Source organism: Caloenas nicobarica, chromosome 3, assembly GCF_036013445.1.
Source record: "Caloenas nicobarica isolate bCalNic1 chromosome 3, bCalNic1.hap1, whole genome shotgun sequence".
Taxonomy (NCBI): Eukaryota; Metazoa; Chordata; class Aves; order Columbiformes; family Columbidae; genus Caloenas; species Caloenas nicobarica.
In genome coordinates, this window is record NC_088247.1 from 6,550,931 (window position 1) to 6,577,254 (window position 26,324).

At 40.5% G+C, this 26,324-nt stretch overlaps 1 protein-coding gene across 2 annotated transcripts in view; it reads right to left on the reverse strand.

The window, feature by feature from the left end:
* The window catches only part of CLIC5 (chloride intracellular channel 5), an 82,923-nt gene that overhangs the window by 22,639 nt on the left and 33,960 nt on the right, over positions 1–26,324 (reverse strand). For both annotated transcript variants that reach the window (XM_065630529.1, XM_065630530.1), the window contains exons 2-4: positions 11,881–11,990; positions 11,425–11,550; positions 9,973–10,079 (exon numbers count right to left, since the gene is read on the reverse strand). In XM_065630529.1, the coding sequence (XP_065486601.1) occupies positions 9,973–10,079; positions 11,425–11,550; positions 11,881–11,990 (343 nt within the window). The remainder of the gene's footprint in view (positions 1–9,972; positions 10,080–11,424; positions 11,551–11,880; positions 11,991–26,324) is intronic.

The window sequence follows — 26,324 nt, forward strand, 5'->3', positions numbered from 1 at the left end:
TTAGCAAATCTCAGTCTGAAACAGTTTTGTCTCGATGTTTCCAGTATTTTCTGCCCTTTGTGTTCAAAACTTGTTACTCAGACACAAAAAAACATGAGACGATGAGATTTACAAATGACTCACATCTTAATTCTTTTCCATTGTTTCTCTGCTTTTGAGATTTTTGTTTCAAGCCCCATGAAATGACTTAGAGATCATCATGATTATGCCTCCTCTTAGCCTCTCTGAAAGGAGCAGAAGCAAAAGGGATTATAATTATGTCTGGAGGTACGAAAAATTTTCAAGTACTAGTAGGGAGGTCATATTCCCTCTGTTGCAACTGCACTGTTGTGACAAGTATTAAGAACATTTTTCCCAGCCCTGATGTCCTCAGTTAAAAAAGGCTTTGAAAATTCGAGAAAGAGGTCAAAGGAGAACAATAATGCGGTGCTCAAGGACTGCAAACAAGACTCAAAATATCAGATTTGAAGAGTCTATTTGTTCAGTTTGTTGGAGAGAAGGCTGAGAGGCCAACGTGTACAGATGCTCAATCACGGACAAAACACCTGGGAAGTGTGAGGGAGCTCTTCAGCCCTGCAGACACAAGTGTGAAATGGTTGAAAGCTGGATAAATTCACTTTCCACATTGCCAAAGCAATGAACTGTTTAAGGAAGAAACAGGGAGAAAGGAGAGGTGGACTTATTTCTTTGGGTGTTAATAATGAGACTAAGAAAAGGCAGGCTTTAATCCAGTTCTGGCAGAAATGGGAAAAACTGGGCTGGAGAGGGACAGAGTCTCATGGTCAGGTCACGGCACTTTAAAATCTCTAGTATCATCTTCCAGGTCTTGGAACAAGGACCAAGGTAGGTTGACTGTACCACCATCAACGTCAGAGAATTTGCTACTCAACATTAAGACAATGACTGTAATTAAATGTCGTGCTTCAAAACTTAAGTTGCTTGCAAAGATCACAGTATCTTTTCTCCCACTATGCAATTAAGTAGATGTGTTACGGGGCTTATCCCTGTTGTTTAGGTCATTCTCTGCTAGAAAGGGGAATGGTTGCACCAATGTCTGGGAGTGGTGCAGAAAGTCTTGCTGAGCAGATGCCTTCCTCACATGTTCAGAGCCATCCTGATTCCAGGTTAAGGTCCAGGAATACTTGGGTTTCAGCTTTGACTGGCTGAATCACCATGATTCACTTTCTTCTGCAATGCAGAATACAGACCAGCTATTGCCATCAGCTGGGCATCGATCATCCAGTAAATTGCACCGCATCCCTTACAAGGGCATTGCACACCAGAAACCCTTCAGTTTCTTCTGTTCTCTGCTCTGATGCAAAGTAACTTATACTCTAAAGGCTGAGATAACAACATGTTTGCTCAAAGGGCAAAACTGTATGGGATGTGATTTGCAGGAGATCATAGTAAATAACCCAAAGATCCTTCTAGCCTCAAACTCCATTAAATTCTGATCTTTTTTTCTGCAATCAGAAGAATCAGGATATTTAGAAAATAATTATATCTCCAGTTCCCATTTAGTTACCTTATTCCCAGCACTGTTTTCAAGCTAAAGGTCAACTATTTAAGACCGGATCTTATAAAGAAAATTAGCAATACCGATTTTCAGTTATGTCTCATTCTTCTCTTCTCTGTTATTTTATGAAGAACATTTGTATGCATAAAACAAAAAATATGTTTTGGGAAAAACAGATTCTGGGCCAATCCTTCTCCCTTTGAAGTCACCAAGTGTTTTGCAAACTGACTTCCAGGAGCCAGTCACTGGGTTTTCTATCATGTGATGGTTTGATCTACAGTTGCTAAATATTAATATAAACCTGTGAACAATCCTCCTGGGAAAAGAAAACCAATTAGGTGCTTAAATCTGGATATTTGCTTATATAAGATTTGGACACTTTGCTGAGCAAGGCCATAACTTCATCTAAGTCCTTGCTGTGGGGAACATACTTAAGATGCACCAAATATATTGCAATGAGGAGAGTTACCCACCAGCGCGAAACCATAGAGCAATGAAGTTAAAACTCAGTTCTAAATAATAATGTAATTTAGGCCTCCTATTCCAGCAGCAAGGCGCTTAATTCCTCCCAGGGCTGCTGCCGCCAGATTGCTCTAATCCACTTCCAGCTGTGCTACTGCTCCTGTGTGCGAGCATGGGAGCTCGGCTGGGAAAAAGAACAAAGCATCCCAGTAAAGCCAGCAGCACTTGGAGGAATATTCAAACACACGGGGGAAATAAATTCCGTCTTAAAGAAGAGCATCTGCCAACTACTCTTCCCATTGCAAGTATTTTAGTCTAGGCCTGGCCTATGCGTTTAGGCCCTGATTCAGCAAAGGCTTAAGAACATGCCTTAATCTGAGCATATTATTAACTTCGTTGACTGCAGTATATATTGTCAATTGTATTTTAGGATTTTGCATATTTTCTGTCTTGAACTTATCTATGTAGATAAATAATTTCATTTTTTTCTCTCGCTCCCTGTGGAGTGCTATGGTTTCAAAGTTACTTCATCACAGATGTGTCAGAAAACTATGTCTGCTAGTACATTAATTGTAAATATTTACTGTTCCCTGAATGGCTGCATCTAACTCTGCTGTTCAGGCATACCAAGTCTCTGCCTCAGAGGGCTTGCGTTCTGATCACATTTGAACTTACACAGAGTTTTAGTTTTCTATTGCTTTCAAGTAGTGTTTTTCACATGTCTATCAGGAAATCTTCATACTTTAATTAGCAAGGTCTTAGGAGAAGGAAAAAAAAACCTAAATGATAGGGAAGTTCAGAAACAGTCCCTAGTAAGGTACATATTTCCAAGGTTAAGACGATCGTTTGTTATAATTTTAGAAAACTGAAAACCTCTTCCTTCCAATGGCACAAAATTTCAGTTCTTAGTTTTGGCAGGTCAAAAGATATTGGTCCCTAAAGCTGTCACTGGTACCAGACAGAATATTGATGGCTCTGGGCCTCCAGCCATCATGATTTTGAGAAGAAGTTTCAAAAAGTTATTTCTCAAGCGAACTTAGTATTCTAGAATCAGTCTTTGATTGCTGGACAGAAAGCAGATAAAGCAATTTAGGACAGATGATAAATGCAACTTGTGGCTCTACTTAACAAGTTAGCACACAGCTATCACCACTGGTTTAGTGGTCTTCATATGTGTGTTTTTATAAAGAGACAGAGTGGCGAACAGTTTTATTAACATATCATGAGTGAGTTATATGGGTCATCCCAAATGAATGGCAATAAAAGCTTTATATCGCACTCACCAAGATGTATTTGGTACTTTATGTGCCACAAATGTTGCAGAAAAGCTATTTTACATGTGTTTTAAAGACTGGGTATTTTTTATATTAGGGCTGGTTTTGTAAGGCTGCCAGGCACTTTAGCTACCGCGAGCCCAACAGTACTCAGCTCAGAGGGAGCCATAAAAATTTCTTTAAAATGTTCTGAAATAGCTTTTTCATGCTTCAAAATGCCAAAGTTAAAGGTCTGTCATCCTGATATGTTCCATCACAAAGCAAGTCCTTTTTGCTAAAACAATTTTAAAAGCTATTTCTAGTCCTTCCTGGTTGCATGACAGAGAAAATTTAATATTGTCACAGCGCAGGACAAATTGTGGCTCATGCTGGGCCTTGGACAGGTGTGGGGTTTTGTAGCAGTAAAGGGAAATTGTGCAAATAAAGAGGAAGAAGGAAAATTTGAAGGTCAAGTTGATACACAGACATCACCCACACGAATGCATATACATATATACCTGTATATTTATATGGCACTTTGAAAATCTACGTAAAAAGCATAAAGTATTACTGTTGCTCCTGAATTAGAGCCTGATCCAAGATCCCTGTCACAGAAAACTCCCCGTAGATTCAAGGGCAGCCAAACAGCATTGTAAACTTGCTTCATTAAAGTCAAAAGGAGCTTTGGCCGAGCACAGGATGAAGCCTTTAGGTACAGAGTAGTCCAGAAGGATCAAAGGCTCAGGACAAGTTGTGTCACATTTACAGTTACAATCTGACCCCTTTGGATGTGAGAAGCCAGGCTGGAAGGAAGAGAGGTGACCTCTAGCCCTTCCACACCAAGCATGGAGATGCTTTGGGGACAGATGTTTGCTCTCCTGCACCGACCTGATGCTAGCGACCAGACCAGACCAGGCTGGTCAGGGTGACACGAGCTGACCTGCAACATCAAGAAGCTCCTATCCCGGCTACGTACGTCAGCTCGGGTGCCACAAAAGGTCTGCACCACCGAGCTGTTATTACTGCAAATATTCTACATAAGGTTTTGGAGTGAACTCATTTTCTGCTTATTTAATGAGGTGTGCGATGGCTTCTAGAAAGGATCAGAACATATCATCCAGCCTGGTCATGTCCTGATACTATGGATCTGACTCTCAGCTCAGCACAAGGAACTCCACAGAGTCAAAGGTGCCTAAAACTGATGAAGGCCAGTTTTAATTCCAGTCCTATACGTGTCGGTGCATACCTACTGTATACATACACATGCAGCGCATGAAGAGAGGCATTTCCCACCTCACACACTTAACCACAAAGCGTGATGTAGCTACTGAAAGAGGTGAACGGCATTTAATCACATGTAAGTTAATGATTTAAATGCGCTTTTATTTTTGGCTTCTTGATGTAAATCCAAACCAGACAAGTGGAGTCCTCTGGTCAGACGGCTGGAAATTCCTCTGCATGAAATCATGTTGGTGGTCTCCCGGCTCAGCGCCTTCTGAAGAGCCATACAGTGAAATATCCTCCCATACCACTAATGAATGCGGCCACCCACACTGGAGCGGGTGCCCCCTAAGAACTCAATTCAAGAACAACTTTTTAAACTCATAAATGAAATCAAAGGGCTCATTCTATGAACCAAAGAACCTACAATTTTAAGCGGGACAGTTAGTGGGTGGTTACTATTGGTTGTCACCTTGGTTTGCAGTATACAGTCTCGCAAGAAAAAATAATAAGCAGGATAAAAAATATGTACACAGCATTCCAATTAATTAAATTTCATCCTCCTCCAATGAATACATAAATTGTCACTATGCTGGTTACTGTACAGAGCTCCAGTGACTTGCTCAGCATGAACCAAAGCAACCAAAGTAAACTCAGAAGATCTTGGTTTATTTTCCTTTGTTTAGACAAGATCTCCTTCTAGACATTAAACAATCACTAAGCAACCAAAACCTCTCAAATTGTCCGCGAAAACCTGAGCAAGAGCATCCAGGAAATAATTTTTAAGGATACTGCCACTTATAGAATCATAGATTCTCCTGAGTTGGACCCACAAGGATCATCGAGTCCAGCTCCTGTCCCTGCACAGGACAACCCCACAGGTCACACCGTGTGTCTGAGGACGTTGTCCAGTCTCTTCTTGAACACTGTCAGGTTGGGGCCGGGACACCTCCCTGGGGAGCCTGTTCCAGTGTCCAGCACCCTCTGGGGGAAGAACCTTTTCCTCATGTCCAACCTGACCCTCCCCTGGCACATCTTCCTGCCGTTCCCTCGGGTTCTGTCACTGGTCACCAGAGAGAAGAGCTCAGCCCTGCCCCTCCTGCTCCCCTTGTGAGGAAGCTGTGGCCGCCATGAGCTCTCCCCTCAGTCTCCTCTTCTCCAGGATGAACAAACTCAACCCACCCAAGGACTCCTGTTCTTGTGTGAATGAGCACTTGCCATCCCAAGTACCAGCAGTGAAGCCTGGTGGCAATGACTGCAGGACTGAATAACCCAGTTGTGCCATCTAACGGAGGCGCGGGTCTAATCTTGTGATGAGGAGATGGCTCCTTCAGAGAGGCCTGTGATAAAATTATCGAGTGGCATGAGGGATGGAAGGAATCAAGCCCGTTGTAATTGAACTGACTTGAAATAATAAACGCACACACTTTCTTTAAACACAGCTTGCCACATCCTGAGAATCTGGAATCAATTCCTTCCCTTTCAAGAAGCTTAAAAGTGGTGGGACTTTGATATGGCATGAGCATGTTTGCTTCTGGGCTTACAGCCTTCGCCAGCCCGTTCCAAACCTTTCAACATTTTTATATTATAAAACAGAAAAGTTACGAAAACAAAGATGGAAAAAAAGCATCAGAAATTCAGGGAACTATTAAATCAGGGCAGACTGGCTGCCAAACGCCTTTGGTAAGTAAATGAATCACAATCAATAACATGTTGCCATACATACTTATAGAAGAAGGTTATCACCTGCTCCTGTGCCAGGCATAAAACTTAACGGCATGTGGCTAATGAAGTACTGCACGAATCCAGAAAAAAAAAAAAGTACTATTTTTCTCTGTAATGTTCAAGCATGCATTTCACTTCAAAGTGATTTTAACTCATCCAGAAAAAAACATTAATTTTTCCATGAAATTTTTTCAAAACTGATAGGTTACTATGAAACACTTCTTTTTTGACAATGTTGCATTTGTAAGAAGAAACTGTCTTGATAGAAGGAAACCTATTTTGTTAAGGGGATATTTCAGCCCTGATTGTAAAGCTGCTTGCTTTATATATTCACATATTTGCCAGCAGAGGGTATCACAATCTTAGAAACAAACAGACATTCATATCATTGTGTCTATTCATTTAAGTGCAAGAATTCAGATACACACTAAACCAGAAAACTATATATCTTGTTTTCTTCAGCAACTTTTGCACTGGCAGAAAAAAAATAATCATTTAGCTACTTAAAAGCTACAGACTCAGTTATCGGTGCCTTCTCATCGCCTCTCACAGAACAGGAAATTTTGCAACGATATAGCCAAGTGATGGCATCACTTGAAGACTGAAATGGTTGCATGACCCTGACTGTAAACCCTCCTGGGAGGAACACCAGCTCGGGCTTATCTTCGGCATGCATTAGGTTCTCATTAATTCTCACATCCAGTATCCTGCATAAATCTCATCAGTTATCCTAGTTATTATCATTAGTTATCCTAGCCACTTCATGCCACTTTTCCACGAAGATATAATAGCCACAGTGAGAGCTCATGTTACACAGACCACATGATCTCTGCTAAACCAGTATGCTACAAAGAGTGATCGTATATAATTGCACCTAATCCACATTCTCGCAGCTAGAGATAGGCTGATGCTACAAATTCCTAGACTGGTATCCCACGCATTAATGAATTAACCTCCCTCACTCCCAGGTTAATAGAACATAATTTAAACGATTGATGTTCAGTGGTTTAGCTTACTTGGTATTCAGCACTCCCCTATTCACACCCAAAAGAAATTTAAAATCATTTTTTATATACTGGTCTGGATTCTCTGTTCTATTTTTGATTTATTAACAAGTCTCTTTCTATTTGTGTATTTTGATCATGTGAAACTGGTGTCACTGGTATGGCTTTCCAGATTAACCCAAGCACTTGGGTCAGCTGCAGCTAGGAGCCGATATAGAGGATGACTATGAGACACGAGTTGCCTTTATTTGAGAGCTGAGGTGCATAGGAACCATTCAAGATATCCACAAGCAGCTAATCTCTCTTCTTTTTGGATCTCGCCTGCTCATATAGAAATAAGGGAAAGGACATTCTCCTACGTAATTACATTTTATGTTTATAAAATGCTTTTTATAATTACAGAACTATATATAACTACTTCTGCTGTTATACAGGAAAGATAAAACATGAGAACCTGGTGCAAAAATGACATGTACAGGATCAGAGCCAGAGCACTAGTCCCTTTTTGATTGGTATTGCAATTTTTAAAAGTACTAATCAAAAAAGAAGTAAGTTCAGTAGGAAATATGTATACAGTGGTGCTGTCCTTTCCTTTTTCCACACAGTTTTTCCACTGCTCAAGAGATCTATCACAACTAACTTTATATTAACTCATTACACGCCATCCAAATCAGCCTTCAGAATAACCACTGTAGTTTAGATGAACAGGATAGGAAAGTGAGTACAATGTCCCTGGGATAAAGGAGAAGCTATTCTTGCTTAGCCCTTCAAAACTGAAAGTCCATTTGCTGAAATTGAGGTCTACTTCTCCCTCGGTATAAGTCTGCCCTGACAGTCCCAAGGACTCTGAGGTCCTCAGATACTTTATTCCCCTGATAGAAAGAACATGTAGGTACTACTTATACTCTGCTCGTCTCTGCTTTATTCTCCTTTCACTGCAGCACTCCAGCTGTAAAAAATTAAGCTAAAAGCTTTTCTCTACTTCAAAGAGGAAAACTGAGTATGTTGGGAGATTGCAACATGTCTGGATATCACGGGAGCACGAATCAGCTAATGAAACGGAGCGAGGATGTTTGCAGGGAACAAAGCTTGTTGCTCTCCTGCTGCTTAACACCTCTTTTCTCTGTAACCTTGGTGTGCTCAGCTGCCATTGGGAAGGATTTTCCTTTTATTTTCAAGAGTATCTAAAGCAAGAGTTTGCTAGGCAGGACCAGGGAAAGCTCTAATTAATCACACAGCAGATAGTAAAAATGGGGAAACCTGATCATGAGCACATTGCAGGGTTAGATTCCTTGTCTCATAGTAGCACATATCCCACCTTGAATTCCATCTCTGGCTATAGCCAGCTGCAGACGCCTCTAGGACAGCCCTTTATTACTGGATCCCTTATGAGGATCATCCCTTATGAGTCTGGGGATTTGCATAGTGCAGAGTCACTGAGAAGCAACACATTGGGATTATGCATGTGGACATACACCTGTGGCTGTTTTACAGCGCAAGGGGCAGCATGGCTGAATTTAAGATTTACAGTTGTGGAGCAGACCATAAAAATTCCTTGTAAATGGCCAAGATGTTTTATTTTCACTCTAACATCTATTTAGTCTAACTCTTAATTTATCTTCCTTTTACAACTTCCTACAGAGGTTAGCTGAGCATCCCATTAGCATTAGACCAAAAAAAACTTTTTAACATCCCTGAGAAGTGAAGCACTATAATTATTTCCTCCTGTTAACAACGCAAAAATATTACAGAGCAGATTGCTATCTGACATAAATCATCATTTACCCATTTTCATCTCATGGGTCAGCCCCAGGCAATGAAATATAATCACAGAGATGAAATCTGTGGCAGAGCTGAAACCTGAAATAATCTAGTCTTCTCTGAATGATATCATATAAGCGTGTGGTGTTTAACATGCCTTAAGTGTCTGTCTGTGAAACTAGTAATATAAGGTAAGACGTACATTAGTGAGTGACTGCAAATATTCTACCAGATCCTCTCGAGGGATATGGCAGTGTAAATCCATTAGATTTCATGGAGCAACAGGAGCTTAGACTAGTTGAAGTCTTGCCTCTCTGAGGGGAAAGGAATGTGGAGAAGAAAAGCAGTTTCATTAAACAGTCAGTGTAGGATGCATGTAAATATGCCTGGCTTCCAGCTTTGGGTAGGGGGTATTTCTTGACACAAAAACATGTGGAGGAGCTTACAGAGTGCAATTACATTTCTTAAAGCCACTTCTTTTAGTTAATTACTTTACGTTGAATATCTTGATATAACTCAGTTTATATGAACAAATTAGAGCGTAATGTAATTATGGTATAAGTGGGTGAAGAGACTGATGGCCACACCTAACAAATTGTGAAGGGTCAGGGCATGGGTTGCCCCCACCCAGTCATTCACTGCTAATTTTTAAGTACTAGCGTGGGTTTGGGTCCAGTCAATTCGCACTCCTCTAACCAGTGCCTGAATAGAGAATGGGCGACCAGTCACTTCCAGTAAGCAGTGTGGGATCTCATTCTGATGAGGGCTGTATGGACAGGAGCCATGTCATGGCAACTGGTAAAGGGGCTACTGAATGCTCTGTAGTCTGTTTTATTTACAAGTATATAGGTAGTCTGAATTGACTGTGGACACGTGAATTGAGTCCACCGAATCTGCCATCTCAAGTTGATCAGCAGCAGTACCTGATGCCATATGAACAGAGTTTACAACAAATTGATGGGAGAATGGCAAGTTATTCCAATTCCAAGTACACAAACTCCCTGGCATGTTTGGTAATGATCCTACTCACCGGCATTATCCTGCTGTTTGGTATTTTTGATGTATGCAGAAAATTTGGAGAAGATATCGATTCCAGCAGTGTTTGATTCCCGGTGCTTAGCAGCCAGCTTTGGGTACCTGAAAAGGGCAAAGCAGCACAGAGAGTAACATCTTGTTACCAGCAACATAGTGATGATTAGAAATACAATTTACAAGAAGAAAGAAAAAAGCCCTGTATGAGGAACTGCAATTAATGTTGTCATTTATCTCAAAACAACAGCTTGGCAAGTCCCTCTTAATAATACCTGTGTCTGTCAAGGCAGGCGTTTGAATAGTTACACAAGGACGGTTTCATGACAAAGGTAATTGCGCTGGTGCTTTATGTGATCACAATCCAAGATACAGTGGCCTTTAATCAGAAGGAACCATAAATTTCCAGAAAGGTGCAGGGCAGTCTGGCAGGCAGCTCTCTCTATTATGAATGGCAGTCGTGTCTAATTCTCTACACTGAAAATGTACTCCAGGATGTAACAGCAAGGCATGTTAGTATTACCCAGGTGAAGGAACATAAAGTTTTCAGTCTCTGAATTGTTTTTTGCAGACATCTGGTGCAAAGGAATATATTGATTTGAAAGGCCAACACAAGCTGACGACTCCTACTGATTTCTGTGGTCTTGGGCCAGAGTTTAGAAAGTTTGAATATCTGATCTCTTGCCTCAGGACTGGCTGATTCAGTTGGAGGTAAAAGACTCCATAAGGAACCAAGCCAATTTTCATTGATTCATAGATTTTAAAGTCCAAAACAAAACACAAGCCAACATTTTTTTCCCCGTTATCCTTGTATTAAGGCCAAAATGTTTGACTAACTAAGGCATATCTGGTGAATCCGAGCCTTTCGTTGGTAGCTAGTTCCAAGGGTTAATCATCCATACTGAAAAAAAAATCTGTGCCTTGTTTCTAATCCAAATTAGTTTGGTTATAACTTCCAGTCATGGGCTTTTGTCATTTCTTTACTAGAATAATTAGCACTTTTCTGCCTGCAGAGCCTCTCGTACTCTGTAATCAGTTCCCCTTCCAGCCTTCCTAATATACCATATAGCTCAGAAACTTCCAGTTTTGTGCTGTAAAATGCTTTTCCTGGCACAGACATTTTGTGTGGCAATTCTCGGCATCTATTCCAAGTTATTTTTAGCTTTGTAAAATGTGGACACCAGACCCCTACACAATTTTTCTAGTATTGGTCTCCTTAATTCTGCATACAAGGACATCATGAAATGTGTACAGAGAAAACATTCTGCAGTTATTAGTCATACAAGTAACCTTCACACATGGAAGTCATCACACTGAAGCCAGCAAATTTCATAAATAAATACCACTCCTGTAAGTAAAGATTGTAGGAAGGAGTGCTTTTTAGGAACTCCTCTTAGGACAACTTTCATTCCTAGGAAATGGAATATTGACTGAAAAAATCCCAAGTTCTTACTTTGGAGGTGCAAGAATCTCTTCCAAGAATTCCTCAATCTTGTTAACATCTGTCTTGACTTCTCCATTAAAGGTCAAGAAAGGTGGGTGGGTCCCAGGAGCCAGATTGTGTAGGTCAGCTGGCTTTCTGCAGAGAGAGAAAAAGTCATGAAATCACTAACCTTTAAGTTCAGGTAGTTGCACGGATATTTATAGTTCCTACAAAATCAGTTTGTCCTTTTTTTTTTAAGGTAGTTCGTGGTTAGAAGACTTTGAAACTACCTCAAGCACCCTGTTTAATATCAAAACATTCCATAAGTGAAAAAAAAAACCAAACTCAAACCTGAATCCCAACTATTTTGTTGTGCACCACTGACTTTCTAGGCTAGACAGAAACCTGATTGAACCTGGTGGGGCCTTTCCATAGGGAAAGCACTGAATCATATCACTATTTTCAATCAAACCGAACAATCTTTACCTTTTCAGGTCAACAGTGGTGACGTTGAACACAACCCCTTTGAGCCACAGGATCATGAAGAGTCGCTGGGAGAACGGGCAGTTCCCAATGCTCTCTCCATCTATACCAGCCTGAGGGATGGGGAGAGAGGAAAATAGATTTCAGACATGTTAGTCACTTACCTCCCTCAGGGTGAAGAATTGGATGTTGAAAGAAAAACAACCAGTTCAAAAATAACTGACAGTGCCTGTTATTTAATATAATTTATTATCAACAGAAGAATGGAGTTAGTCCAGGATTCAGCCTTCGTCAGGAGCTTGAGAAAGCAACCTGGTGCCTCTCCTGAGGGCATCTCTGGGTAAAGGAGACATGTCCTTTGCTGATGGCAAGCAACATCTAGCAGACCCTATATTCTTTCAGTTACTCTGATCCCTACAGGACTGCCTGCTTCATGGACACGCTATAAAACTCAGGGCAGGTTTTCTGCTCCATTTAAGTCTGTGGACTGCAGCTCAAGAGCTGCTTCGCTGTTTTACTACCTAAAATGTGGAATTTCAGATCCAGATTTGAACCCAAGCACATCGCACACTCACTTGTTCTTGTTCGCATCCAGTAACGCAAGAGACTCAGACAAAAATAACCAGATCCGGACAGAAATCTCCATCTGAATCCTTCCAAAGTTCAAGGCAGATTTCAGCCACCACATTTGGGCTGTTCCTATCGCTAGTACCTAATGAGTTGCCTACAAGCCACTACAAACCAATAGAAAACTGCTAGTGTTAGCATGGAGGAAACAGCCTGTTTTTTCCTCTAAAAATTTATGGTCCTTAGCCATGCAAATTCTGACTTTGAGCCATGGAGGGATACAAATAACACTAGCTGAACCGAGCCAAAGCTGCATCCAAGGACAACATCTTTCTACAATAATTATACTTGTGGCCAAAGCTTTCAGGACGATAATGGTTTTGATAGATTTCCATTTTAATTTGTGGTACCATTGTGTTTAAAAGATTCTTATAATCCTGGTGAAGCAACCAACCTTCCTTTGTTGACCCACATGGGTTGCATAACTGTATTTTATGCACACAGTGTGTGCCTGAAGATGGCTGATGAAAGAGCTAAACAAACACATGCCTTTTTCCTTTGGAGAAAATATTATATTACTCTGTTTGCTCTCATAAATTTTATCTTATTAATATTCAAGCCATGAGGTAGCATTTCTCTGTCTTAAAGAAGGAATCACTTCTAATTATTGCAGTTCTATGAGACATTCACAGCACAACTAGGAACATTTTGAGATGTGTCCAGTTGCTAAACATTCAGGCCTTGCTTGTGAAATGTTTAGCTGAAAGATTTTCTGGTAGGCGTCACAAATCTTGCTTGTGTCTTGAACTCAGCCTTTGATGATTCTGGGTTTAAAAACAAATTCCAGATTCTCCATCAACCAAAACATGGAGAGAGTAAGAATTTAAATCTTTGAGACAGTCCGTCATAAAGTTTAGGGCTATGTAAAGTTTTTTCTGGGCTCAGATTCGGTTTCAAACACTTGGACCCTAGAAGCATTTGGATATGGGGGGACAGTTTGGCTGCACTTTTGCCTGAAATCAGGCATCTACAATATTCCTGCCACATGGCATACGCAAGAACCAGCAAACAGTGTGGGTGAAAGAGCGGTATGGCAAAAGAAGGAGCAAGAGAAGATGCATTTTCACATCTGCATGAGCTGTGAGTATCCAAGTTTTGCAAAATTGTATTAAATAGTTAGGTCTGTTCTGCAAATTTCATGGCAAACCAGTGACAATGTTACCATGGGAATACGAGGCACCACTGCATCACATGCAATAAATATTGCAAAGTCGTATTTGTTGGTTTAGCTTTGGCTTATTAAACCATTGCCAAGAACTTTTAACTTCTTACCCTTCCTGAAAAGAGGCAAATGCTATAGGAGAAAACAGTGGTACGACAGCAAATTTCCCCTTGGTATTTTCACCGTCTCAATCATAACCATACCCTTCATAAAAGAGCTGGCTAATGGAGTCTACAAACTATATATTACAAACCTAAAATGCAAAGAAAAACAGATCAATGACTGAATTAGAGGGCAAAAGCTCACAGACAGAAGGGCTGATTCTCATCTTCGTTTTCCTGGATTTACTTTGGCTTATAAGTCCATTGAGTCTGATTCACTCCTCTCCTGAATCCCTTCAAAGTGGGTGCAAAACCCTGGTCTGCCAAGTCCTATAAATACCTTGCGAGCAGAAGGCTCTTGTCTCACAACAACATGCAAAGTTCCAGCTCTCCTGCAGGTCTCCATCCTGCATGGAGACAATCTCCTGCCTGTCCTCACCACCCACTTCTTGCGCGGCAAGTACCAGATTCGCCTTTTTCAGGAAAGACACTCAGGAAGACCATTTCCCCGGTCTCTCTAATTATATATTCTCATACAAAGGTTAAGGGTCACTCCAATCTGCATCTTTTTACACGTTCTCCATCCTGCAAGGCAGTGGTGAAAACCTCTCTCAAGACCAGAGACGATTACTGGGGGAACAAAGCAGATGAATGGCACCAAAGACACAGGAATGATGGGTCGTGTGAGGCTAAGGGATGAAGCAGTCATTTGGGACAAGAGAAAGATGCAGAGTCTGGAATAAATAAGATTAATTTAGACATCAAAAATAAAATTAATTGTGAAGGTCAAATGAGGCCTCCGACAGCCCCAGATGGTCAAAATAACTTCCCAACGCTTCCAAAAGAGTGGGAAACATTAATTGCTAGAGACACATTGGTAAAAGACAGAGGAAATTCCAGAAATGAAAGATAAACTAGAGGAAAAAGTCGGGTATGATCTCTGTTCAAAGCTCCTGGATCTGGAAGCCAAGCTCATGATTTGGGTGGAGTCTGACTCATGGGTTTTGATCTCATGTGACTGGCATAACTGAAAACGCTGCCACAAATCACAGGGCAAACTGGTGACAGAGGAGGAAGCAGAATCAAAATCTCCCCAGCAACACAATTTACCCACCTCTTTTTTCGGCAGAAATTATAGGTCAAGCTCTGTCGGTTTTGTGAATCCTTCCTCATTGCTTCTCACAGCAGTCGGTAATTCAGCGTTCAGCACTCAGAAAGAGCAAAACCTTAGTAGGCAATAACTTCAAAGGCTTATCAGAATGTCTCAAGATCCCTTGTGAAGTCCATTAACTACCAGGAGGAGATGAGGAATAACAGAGAACTTCCCAGGCTTAGTCACTTTTAGATTCAAAGAAAAACAGTTTGCTTAAAGCACCCTGGTAGTGCCTAAATACAAGCCTATTATGTATCTGTCCAAGGTTAAGGGCTCAGCAATGAAGGAATTAAATAATACCTTCATCAAGATCAAGAACTCAAACAGCGGATGGAAAGAAAAGAACAACTAATTGACAAGCCGGAGAAACACCGTTTATCCCTGCTGTTATTCACAAATGAGCACAAAAGCTTCCCTGAAGCACAGCAAAATTGATCAACCACTTATAAAAAGGAACAAGTGGATGATATATGCACCCTCTGTGCCAGTAACACTGGATTTTTCTGATTTAATGATTGCAACTAGGGATAGACATGAGGCTTTGTGGGCAGTAGGATCAAGGAAACGGGTTTTAAAGTGCACATCCAATCTGCCAACTTTCACTTTGACTGAATCTGATGAGTATCTGAATTTAGGTGGGATTAATGTGGACCCCAGCAGTAGAAAAGCCTGGAGCTTGCAGAAGTAGAATTTCTAGAAAATTATTTTGCTCCATCTTGGAAGCACCATGTTCTGCTCCCATTGCTTCACACAAGCTTATTTTTGTTAGTTTACCTACTAAAAAAAGATGCTTTTCTGCTGAACTTCCAGCTGTTCAGGTACTTCACACCAATTCATTCAAGGTCCTGCCCTGGAACTCAGTATAATCACATCAGGAAACCCCACCATCATAGCAGCTGCTTGCATCTGCCTGGGTAAGGACAAGAATGAGCAAGAGGTTCTCCTTTATTATTTATAAGGTGCTCCTCCTTAAATATTTCAGCTATTTTTAATGAATTAATTGAACCTTAAAGTTAATTTGTGTGCGCAAGTAGGGGACGTACTGACCCATTACCAAGGAACAAAATTAAGAGGGTTTCAGGGTGGGGAGAAAAAGATGTGTCCATGATTTTATGAGCTTATGCCAAATAGTTTTGTAAAGTATCGGTAGTATGAAGACCCTCCAGCCACCACAGAGCACAACTGAACGACGCGAACAGGGAGCTCCTCTCAAGTTCGAGCTACTACTCTGCTATAAATGAAATAACTGGAATAAATTTCCTCATGTATTCCAAAAATACTCCAGCTGGTACATGCACAGTGACTGCAATGCACACAGACAACTGTATATTATTTTAACTAACCTTAAGGGGGGAAAAAAAAGCAAGTCTCATTTCCAGTTATTCCCAAAATATAGCAGCTTTAAAGAAATATACTGTCATTAATAATGACTAAGCATCTAGCAGCACTGGAAAGAATTGCATATTGGAAAGCACTTATTTCCAGGAAAATAATATATATGTTTTTATTTATTTTCCTTCTCTTTTCATTTTTCATTGCATCGAGGCATTCCTCACGATGGTCCAGTGCTCTCTTGGACTCTGTGGTAAACTAGGGCGATATTTTTGATGACACTAAAAGAAATTTACTTTTTAAAAGCATTATAATAAGTTAGCAAAAGCAGGCAGGCTAATTCACCTCAATGTTTCCCAGTGAGGATTAAGGAGGGATTTGATTTCATCATCCCTACAATCAAAATCTCGACTCACATTACACACGGTTACACTTTCCCTGGTTTAAGAATGGGAAAACGCCTGCATTTGACACTTACTCCCCTTACCCTCAGAACCCAAAGGGGAAGTGAAAATCCTATTCAAAATGCAGAGCAAGCCAGGAAATATCCTATTTATTGTGCCATTAAAAAAAAAAAAAAATCTGTCTTAGTAATTATACCACACACACAATAGCACAAATCTCCATTGTGGGGAAAAATCATTGGCTGCAACATGCGATCAGACATGCCAAGGTATTGCTTTCGTAAGGATCATTTTTTCCCAGTTTCTTGTCTCTTTCACAACTTCTCCTCCAAATGTAAAAGCCAGTAAGCTATTTGGAGTGCCACCAACGGAGAGGCAAGCTAAGCGAAGTGTATATTCGTGGAGCAGAGCTGGTAGGTCTCACGTAAGAAGTAAATCTTGTAGCACAAGTCCCGTGTATCGCAGGACACTGGTGTTGACTGTGGCTCCGGTTCAGGAGAGCATTTAAGCATGTGCTGAAATACATGCCAGTTCAGAGGAAGTATATGCTTAACTTTAAGCGTGTTCTTAAGTCCTGACAATTTCAATGGGACTTAAGCACGTACTTAAGTACTTTCCTGAATGGGGGCCTATAACAACAGTAATAAATTCGCTGTGCAGCATTTTAACTTCATCCGAGATTTCCCTTTGCAAGGAGAAACTCTTTGCAGCAGCCTTCCGAGGGAGGGCAAGATAGAGCAGGAATATATTCCTAGGCACACACACATGGAAATGGAGCATATACGTCAAATAAAAATAGAGCATTTGCTAGAAAGACTGTCAGGGTAGTAACAAAATGAAAAAGGAAGTGGTGAAATTCTTCAGCCAGCTCCCCAAAAGGCAGCCAAAATGTTGTCCAAGTCTGGCGTACGTACAGATATATTATAGATGCATATAAGCTTAAGCCAGCCAATTTTAAGGGAACTGGCTTGTTACACTCGCTTTGAACTGGCACAGCAGCACGCCAGGAGGGCTGAGGATCTCCAAGGAGCTGCTGTTGCACTTCCCAAATCTCTGCAAACTTTGGGAGAGATGCATTTGTACTCTTGAAACAGTCGGGATTTCCAGGAGGTGGAATTGCAGGTTGGAATCCCTGTGGGCATGAGTAGTTAAGTCATGAAAAACATTTTCTTTAGGTTTGGAAAATCATAGTTTTCCAACTTTTTATATTCCCGTGAATGGCAGCATGGGCAGGAAGGGATCAGTCACATAGGTCAGCTTCTTCCTAATGATCCTTTTATGATGACTTGGGAAGTTCATAGTCAAAAAATCACTTGACCCAAGCTGGTCCATGCGTCTGGTGCAGAGCAGATTCATCTGCCACATCCACTGAGGTCCCCTTATAGAATAGCTACATGCACAGTGATCAACCTGTAAGTCTCATTTTTTGTTTTTGGTTTTGTGCGTTTTGGGTTTTTTTGTTTGTTTTGTTAGAGCCACTGGCCACTGTATATGTTCTGCATGAAATAAATTTTGCTTTTTAATAAACTTTGCAATGCCTGAAAACTCCAACCAGTCATGTACAGTTTGGATTTATGAAATTACAGACTAGTCACAGGTAGATATATTCAGCATGTGAAAATCATTCATGCTATTCCATCAAAGAACTAAAGGCCCATGACTTGATGAATATCAACATAGTAGAAAAGCACGGACTGGTCTGACACCCTGACCAAGAAATTATTTTGTTCTCCTTTATATTTGTAAATATTGCATGTGTTCAACTTAATAAGAAATTGATAGTAAATAATCAAAGGAAATAGGAACTATAATGAAACTTTCTACACCAAAATCTATATAGTGATTCATGAATTGAGGATGAGACCTTTTTTTTGGGTGGTTTGGTGCTTTTTTTTTGAGGAAACCATGTTCCCTCATGCTTTGCTGTGAGGAATTTCTGCATACCAAATCTGACTTTCAAATGGCGATCTGTAGGGGAAAAGCCTCTAGAAGAGTGAGAGTCATTAAGTAACACCAGCAGTATCATAGAGACAAACCACATACAGCACATCTTGCATTTATAAGGATTTTTTAAATGTCAGCAAAATACTGGCTAAAGGCTGACATTTTCGAAGTGACTAGCAGGTTTAGATCCTGTGAGACAACTGAAGGCAGATGACTTCTCACAAGTATCAACTCTCCACACTTGGAAAATCAGGCCATGAGCCAACCAGAAGAAAAAGCTGTTTCAAAAACTCCTGGTAAGAGTTTTCTAGATCTGTGTTGGCAGCATCCCTTATGGTGAGCTTCTTGAGCAACTAGGCCAAAAAATGAATATGAGTGTTGAAAAAATCTCCACTGGAGCAACATTCTTTTGAGGAGCACACTTGGAATATGACAAATACCTGGTGGAGAAGTGTAATGTCTTTGGATAAACCACCCGGGAAATACCCCTGGAGTCCTGGTCTGTGGCCACCCCACCGCAGCCCAGCCAGAGGATGAGAAGGGTGGTGGGACCATGCGAAGTGCTAAGAGAACATGGTGCCACCACGCAGCTCAGCCAGGGCTGGCAGGGCTCCTTTCAAAATTCCCGAGACTCTTTCAGTTTCCCTCCTTGCAGAAAACCCGCAGCTTCTCTTCAATAACGCTATGAAAGTTTTAAAGTGTGTTTTTTAGACCTAGAGCAATTTAGAGAAAAATCCTGAAATTCTTCAAAACCCAAAATTGCCGTTCTCATCTCAGCCCTTGTTAGCAGATTGTGCACAAAGTTCTGTACATAGTGGCCTGAAAATATATATGTTTATTTCCTGGCTTGATGGACAAAAACAATAATCCTTTACACTTCTTCCTGAGCCTTTTCAAAGCTAATTAAGCAATTGTGCTCCCATCGCTTACCAGAATCAGGGCACAGGATCCTGTGTACACACATTGGCCACAGGTTGTAACCACAGCAAACAGCTTCTAAAAGCTTTGCTTTTGGGGGACCCATCTTCAGCAACTCATTGCAAATGAGAGTCCACAGAAACAAACAAAAAAAAAGAACTCAAGAAATGACACGTATAAGCTCAACATATAGAAGGATGTTGGAACAAATGATTAAACAGTAAGCTCACAAGAACATGTGGTGATGTGATGTTGATAAGAAAAGAAAAAAAGGACTTACCAGGAGCAAATTACATTAAAACAATAAAATGTTGTTCTTTGACAGGGTACTCAGCACAGCGGGTAGAAAGGAAGCAGCAGGTATTTAGAAGCTGACTTCTATAAGATTTTCAACATAAGCTCCAGATCGTATTTTCATCAACAAAGTGGGGAAATAAGACTTGTATGAAATCTCTGCAAAGTGCTTGTATTAGTGGTTGAAAAAATACTTATGGAGTAGTAATAGTCAAGCTTTCTGTTAGTCTAGAAACACATAACAAATAGAGGAACCATAAAGGCCTATGACAAGATGAGTCATATGTAATGTTCCCATTAGCAAAATGGAGGAGGGAATAGACGGAACTCTGCATAATTTCCTGACAGCAACAAGTTCTGTCAGAGGTTATTGCCATTTCCCAGGAGAGGTGTACACTCCAAAGTGATGCTAAGAACTTGGAACAAATTGTCTGAAATCACGTAAATGGAATTTAGGAAAGTAAAACTCAAGGTATAAGACGTAAGAAGAATAAAATCTAAGGTACAAATGCAGGATGGCAAATAGCTGGTGAGGCTGTGAGGATGAAGTGAAAGAGTTTTTACGTAAATCACAAACAACATGAATCACCAGGGTATGCATCTACAAGCAACAGCAACAAGATAATACAATGTACATACGACGTTCTACCACTACGTAGCAGTCCTCAAGTATGCAGAAGACTGTTTTACAAAGAGGATGATGATCCATTGTTGTTCATGCCCACAGAAGACAGATTAAGTATTTTGCTTAATCTGTAACAATAAAGCTTTAGGGAAAAAAATATAATAATCTAGTGTAATTATAGGACTAATAAAAGACAAAGCAGGCTTTCTAAGGAGGTTGTGTAATCTGCATTAGTGGAAGCTTTGAAGAAATCAAAAGAAAAAAAAGTTGGTAAAACTGGTCTTGATTTATTTCATCCTGCTGTAGAGCGGAGAGGGTGCATTGGATGTTTTAAAATCCTGTCTAACAGTATATATTTGTGATTCTGACAACAAAGTTGTTGCTGTCGGTGCCAGGTGTTTGGTGGCACAGACTTGTGCTTTCCTCCAACCTGCCCAGGATAAAGTCGGGCCCTGGTGAAGTCAATGGGAATTTCGCCTGTGACTTTGATGGGACCAGAATGTCACTCATAGATTTAATGGCCAGAAGGCACAATTATAATAATCTTTCCCGACCTTTTGAGTAATACGAACCATAGATTTCTCTCAGCCTGAAGCCAACATCTTGTGGCTGAACTAGAACATAAGTTTTGAAAGGTTTTTTAGGATAGACATATGTTAGACATAGAGTGGTAGTAAAATCCCCTCTAGTGGCGCATTTTTGCATTGCAGGGTGAATCTCTCACATGGAAGTTGACCACGAACATCCCATTTGCCGGATTTTGCTAAAGGTAGGCAACTTACCCTGTTGCTTAGATATGTATTCTTTTTTCTATAAGTTGCATTGCTGTATGTGAGTTAGGTTGGTGGAAGGAACCTTTGTGACAGGATTTGGGGAGTCAGAGGCACGTAGAAAAACATCACAATTTTAGTAAACATCAATAGAGATGCTCAAGCATCAGCTGCTGCTTGGTTATCCTGGCTACGTTCGTCTGTCTCATAGAAAGAGGTAAGGATGTTGGACAAGAAAGCCACAAATCCTCTTTTAAGATGAATTAAGTTATCCCACAACATATGCAGACTGGATGGCTGTTCATGCTCTGCAAACACAGAATGCAGCTCCCGCATTTCGGAAGCCTGTGCCTACAGGGTCATATTTTGGTTTTGGCCTTTTGGTGCCACAGCTATTAATGGTCGTACTGTAATACACTTGATCTAATTTCATAGCAGTCAATATTAATACAAAATAGTCCCACTAATGAAAAATATTCCACTGATTTCAGTGAGAGCAGACTCATTCACTAGTTTCTTTCTAATAAGTGATTAAAACCACAAGTGGTTTTATGGGCTCTGGAGAAGAATCTGGGAATTAATCTGTTTTAGCTGTTCACAAGGCACCAATTGTAATAGTTTCAAATATTGATGATTCTATACCTTGAAAGCTGATTAGATACGTAAAAGATACATTCCCCCAGGAAAGCTGCAGAAAATAAAATGAGAGACTGTTAAAAGGTGTCACAGACAATGCAAATTATAGTCAAATTATTCCTGTTTCTAGTAGAGATCAGGTGCAAATAAAGGAGTTGTTTCTCCAAAGCAAGATCTATGCAGAGCTCCAGTTCCCATTACACTACCAGAGTCTCACATGCAGTTTTTCTTGTAAAAATTAAATCTGTGCACATCTGGAGTTTTAATGTCTGCTAAAAAGCTCTGAGCCACGGACAGTAATCTGGTGGTACAGCATATTCTGCAAATGTTGATGAATTGCAGCCAAATTTCCATGCCTCTGAGCAGCATATCAGACTAACAAATAATAACAGCAGCCAGGTGCTGAAAGTTAATGCTGAACCTGAAATCAGATCCGGGGCTGAATTATTTATTGAAATTCCACGACTTTATTTGCAGTATTAGAAGAGAGAGTCACTTGCAGGCACTGAAAATAAAAGTCTGAATGAGGGGGGTTGTTGCTGATAAGGGCATTTACCGCCACATCGACTGACCCCGGCGCAGGCCATAATTTGCCCTCGATGGCCTCATTTTGTATCTGATTTATTATCACACAAATCAACCGATTTAAGATGAAAAAGCAATCAGTAGCTCTCCGCAATTACCCTGCAATAGGCGGGACTTGGTCTTTCTATCTCCTTTTTGCATCTCCAAAGGTACAGAGGGTGGGAGAGAAGTTTCATCCCAAGACGCGATGAATGTTTATGACTTTCGCTGAAAGCAGATCAAGTTGCCTTGCAAAGGAGCAGCACATCCCAGGCTCAAATTAGTCTTTGGTTTGATGTTTTCGTCTCGATATGACTTCCCAATGCAACCCACAATACCTTCAGTAAATTCATTATTTATCAATGCAATATTACCAGCATTTGGACCAAGCCTTACTGCCATGAGAATAAAAATGCAATATAAACAAATTTTCTGGTTCCCGGTTACTCACAGAGAAATCGTTACAGAGTTTAGGGGATATTTTTTTCACTTTTAATATTTTCTTCCCTGCCAAAACTGCTGTATTTTTTCATCTGATGATTTACACAGATATACAGTCAAATTTAGCCATTAAAGGGGATGTTACCATGTTTCTGATAGCCACCTACAAAGAATGGGAATGTGACTCTCTCTGAATATTTCATTAAACAAGAAACAGAGAGCAAGTTCTGGGTTTGTAAATGCAAATACCTGCAATGAAAACAAGAGTCTCAAGATGTACACACAAACAGCAAGCAAACATGCCTTGTGACTCACCTAAAAGCAAAACAATTTATGTTTTCAATATAAAATGCTCAAGAAAAAAAGCAGTGATGCTTTCCAAAAGCTACTGAGAAATTTTGAGTAAGTGTGTGTACAAGTACAATTTACAAGGATTTCACAGTACAGACTTCCAAAACTAATGTATGACAAATGTTGCAAATAGAAAAAAAATAGTTGGACCCATGGGTGGAGTTTGGGTCAGATTTCTTCCTGTGTTTTACTTGTGCTTGTGCTCCGGACCTAGATTTCATGCTAGATGCATTCAACAGAGATTTCGTGCTACCAATCTACAATCCTTCTAATCTTCTACAGCACTTCTATGTATTTTATATTTAAAGTTTTATATTTCGTATTTGATACAAAATATTACATAATTTATATCTTGCGTTTCTTTTATATTTACTTTTATTATATACTGTATTTTTATATTACACATGTGTATTATTTATTTTACATTTACAGTTTGTTGTGCAACCTGTTAACAGGCATGGTTAATCTGTTTCCCAGTAGGGTTAATCAAACATAATTCATACCTCACCACTTTGTGGTGCTGTCCTCTTAGGTGAGCAATTGGGCCTGACCCTCATATCTAGAAAATCTCAGCCTGCTTCATTTAAGAAGTTTCTCAGAGAGCTTTTTGCTTTCTCCTCTGCTCCTGCTCTGTCCAGACAGGAGAAGGCAGCATTTCCATTTTGCAGGCTGTCAGCAATCTGCAGAATGGCATTTGAATTCCATACACCAAGCACCCACCAAGAAAAACTTATTGGAACACCCGAGTTAATAAGGTAATCGAGAAAATAGCATTTGGCAAGAGAAATTCTGAAAATTCTATATATATTTGCGTAAAGCTGGGCCAAATTCACTGAAGTACCTGAACAAGCTCTGAATAATTAGCTATTTTTTCCTGTTTACTTACAGTTCTCTCTGAACCAGAGACTTCTTTTTTTATTATTGCGAAGTGTCAAGCACGCGGGTGGGTCTTGAAAAATAACAAATATAGACAAATCCTATATGTTCACACTTCAAATGAACAGCCAGCCACCAGCCAACACAAAAACCCTCTGACTGACAGCAGGGCACAACGTGGTTACTACGAACTGCACTCACACTCAAAGGTCTTGGATATGCCTTTAGCTAAATTTACATACATATTTAAATATGTAAATTAAAATAAATAGAATATTTTAATAAAAATTTGAATAAATCATTAAATACAAAAAATAAGCCCAGTAAAATCCTTGGTGCCCAGCCTGGCTGAGTTGCCCAGGGTCTAATCATGAGAAGCCCCTCCTGCCCATGGGAGCTGCGGCAAAGTGCTGCCACATGTGAAGATGGGGCTAGGAACAGTGGCCAAGGTCGGTGGAGAGAGGCATTTCCTTCCCCTGGAAAATAAAATCGACGTTTCAAGGTTCATCTCTTTGTCAAGGGAGTGGAACAGCTCTTCCTCTAAGTTCCCCTCCCAGTCACATCCTTCCCAGGCTCTCCAAGGTTGCACTTGCAGCTGTCTACAATCAGCACTACTGAAATTTATCATTATCCTTGCAGAATCATTTCTTTGGAGATAATCATCAAAGCATCAGGTCATCAGGCAGAGGTCCTGCCCAGCCCAGTAAGAGGATGATGACCCTGGTAGATGCGTATCAAAGGGTGCTGGTGTCAGCATCCCAGGATGGGCTGGTAGATACTTCCCAACCTGAAACCTGTCTTCTCACATGTGTGTTTGACTTCCTTTATTACAGAGTGAATAGTGAGAAATAAGACTTACTGGGTGTGTAGAGAAATAAGTACTTGGAGATGAACTAAACCCCAAAAGATCATATTCATCAACTCTGAGGAGATCCTCATGGCTCTGTCTTGGAGCAGGGTGAGTGCTTATTGCAGAGAAGCAACAAATCAAGTTTGAACCTCAAACAAGAACCAGCTCTAGAACTGGATCTAGAGTTTAGCTGGGGGACTCAGGTATACTGAATTTAAAAAGAAAGCAAAACCAAAAATTGGAAGTTAGAGCACCTCAGTGCAAGAAAGGGCAACTCAGTAAATCAAGGCAAAAATACCATTCCTTGCCAAACTGCATGTGCAAGCCAACAGTAGAAGAAAACAAAAGTAAAATTATGTAAATACTAGTGGAAGTCCAAAAAAAAAATAAAAGGGGTGGGGCCTTAATAACAAAGGTGCAGAGAAAAACAACTGAAACTGCCATTCTGAGAGATCCTGTAACATGCAAGAATATTCCATGATTCAACCCCTCTTCATCCAGGAACAGCTTTTAAAAAAATATTATAAATAAAATAAACAAACCGAACAGGTCTCCAGTTGCACGCTGAATCAGCAGCAATGGCTCATCACAAAACACAGGGCAATGAAAGAAAATATTTCCTCCCATGATATGCATTTGTATCGGTTTGAAGCTGCCCATTCAGCAGCTAAAAGCAAAAGGAAAGCAGTAACACAGCGTGCCTGTTGACCCACACAAATTGAATCACAGTCTAGAAAAACACCGGCAACAATAGCGATGATCTATCGGGGCCGGTTCCTCTGAATTCTACTTGTTTCGGACAATACACAGGTACAGACACGCACCAGCACCCAAAACAGCAGTAGTCAAATGCGTGGCAAGGTTCAGGATGTTTATTTGGGTGTTAAAATGTCATGGGGAGGACAAGCTTGGCAAGGGATATAGACAAGCACCCGCCCAACCTGAGAATAAATTCAGTATTTTGTGAGGAGTTAAACCACAATGCTTGAGTAGCTTTTACAGTAATTCATCTACGTAAATAGAAAAGAAGTGCAATTCTAGATTCAGGCCAGACATGAGGAAGAAATTTTGTACATTGAGGGTGGGGAAAACACTGGCCCAGGTTGCCCAGAGAGGTGGTGGATGAACCATCCCTGGAGACATCCCAGGCCAGGCTGGACGGGGCTCTGAGCAACCTGAGCTGGTGAAGATGTCCCTGCTCATGGCAGGGGTGGGACGGGATGAGCTTTGAAGGTCCTTTCCAACCCAAACTATTCTATGATTCTATAATTTTAGCTGGACAAGCTACCAGGCTACACAGATATGAAAATGAATGTTGGTGCAAATGTTTCATAGGAAAAGCAGCCAAGGCACAGGGATGTGCCATGACTTAGGCAATGACAGGCAGAAAAGGAATTCA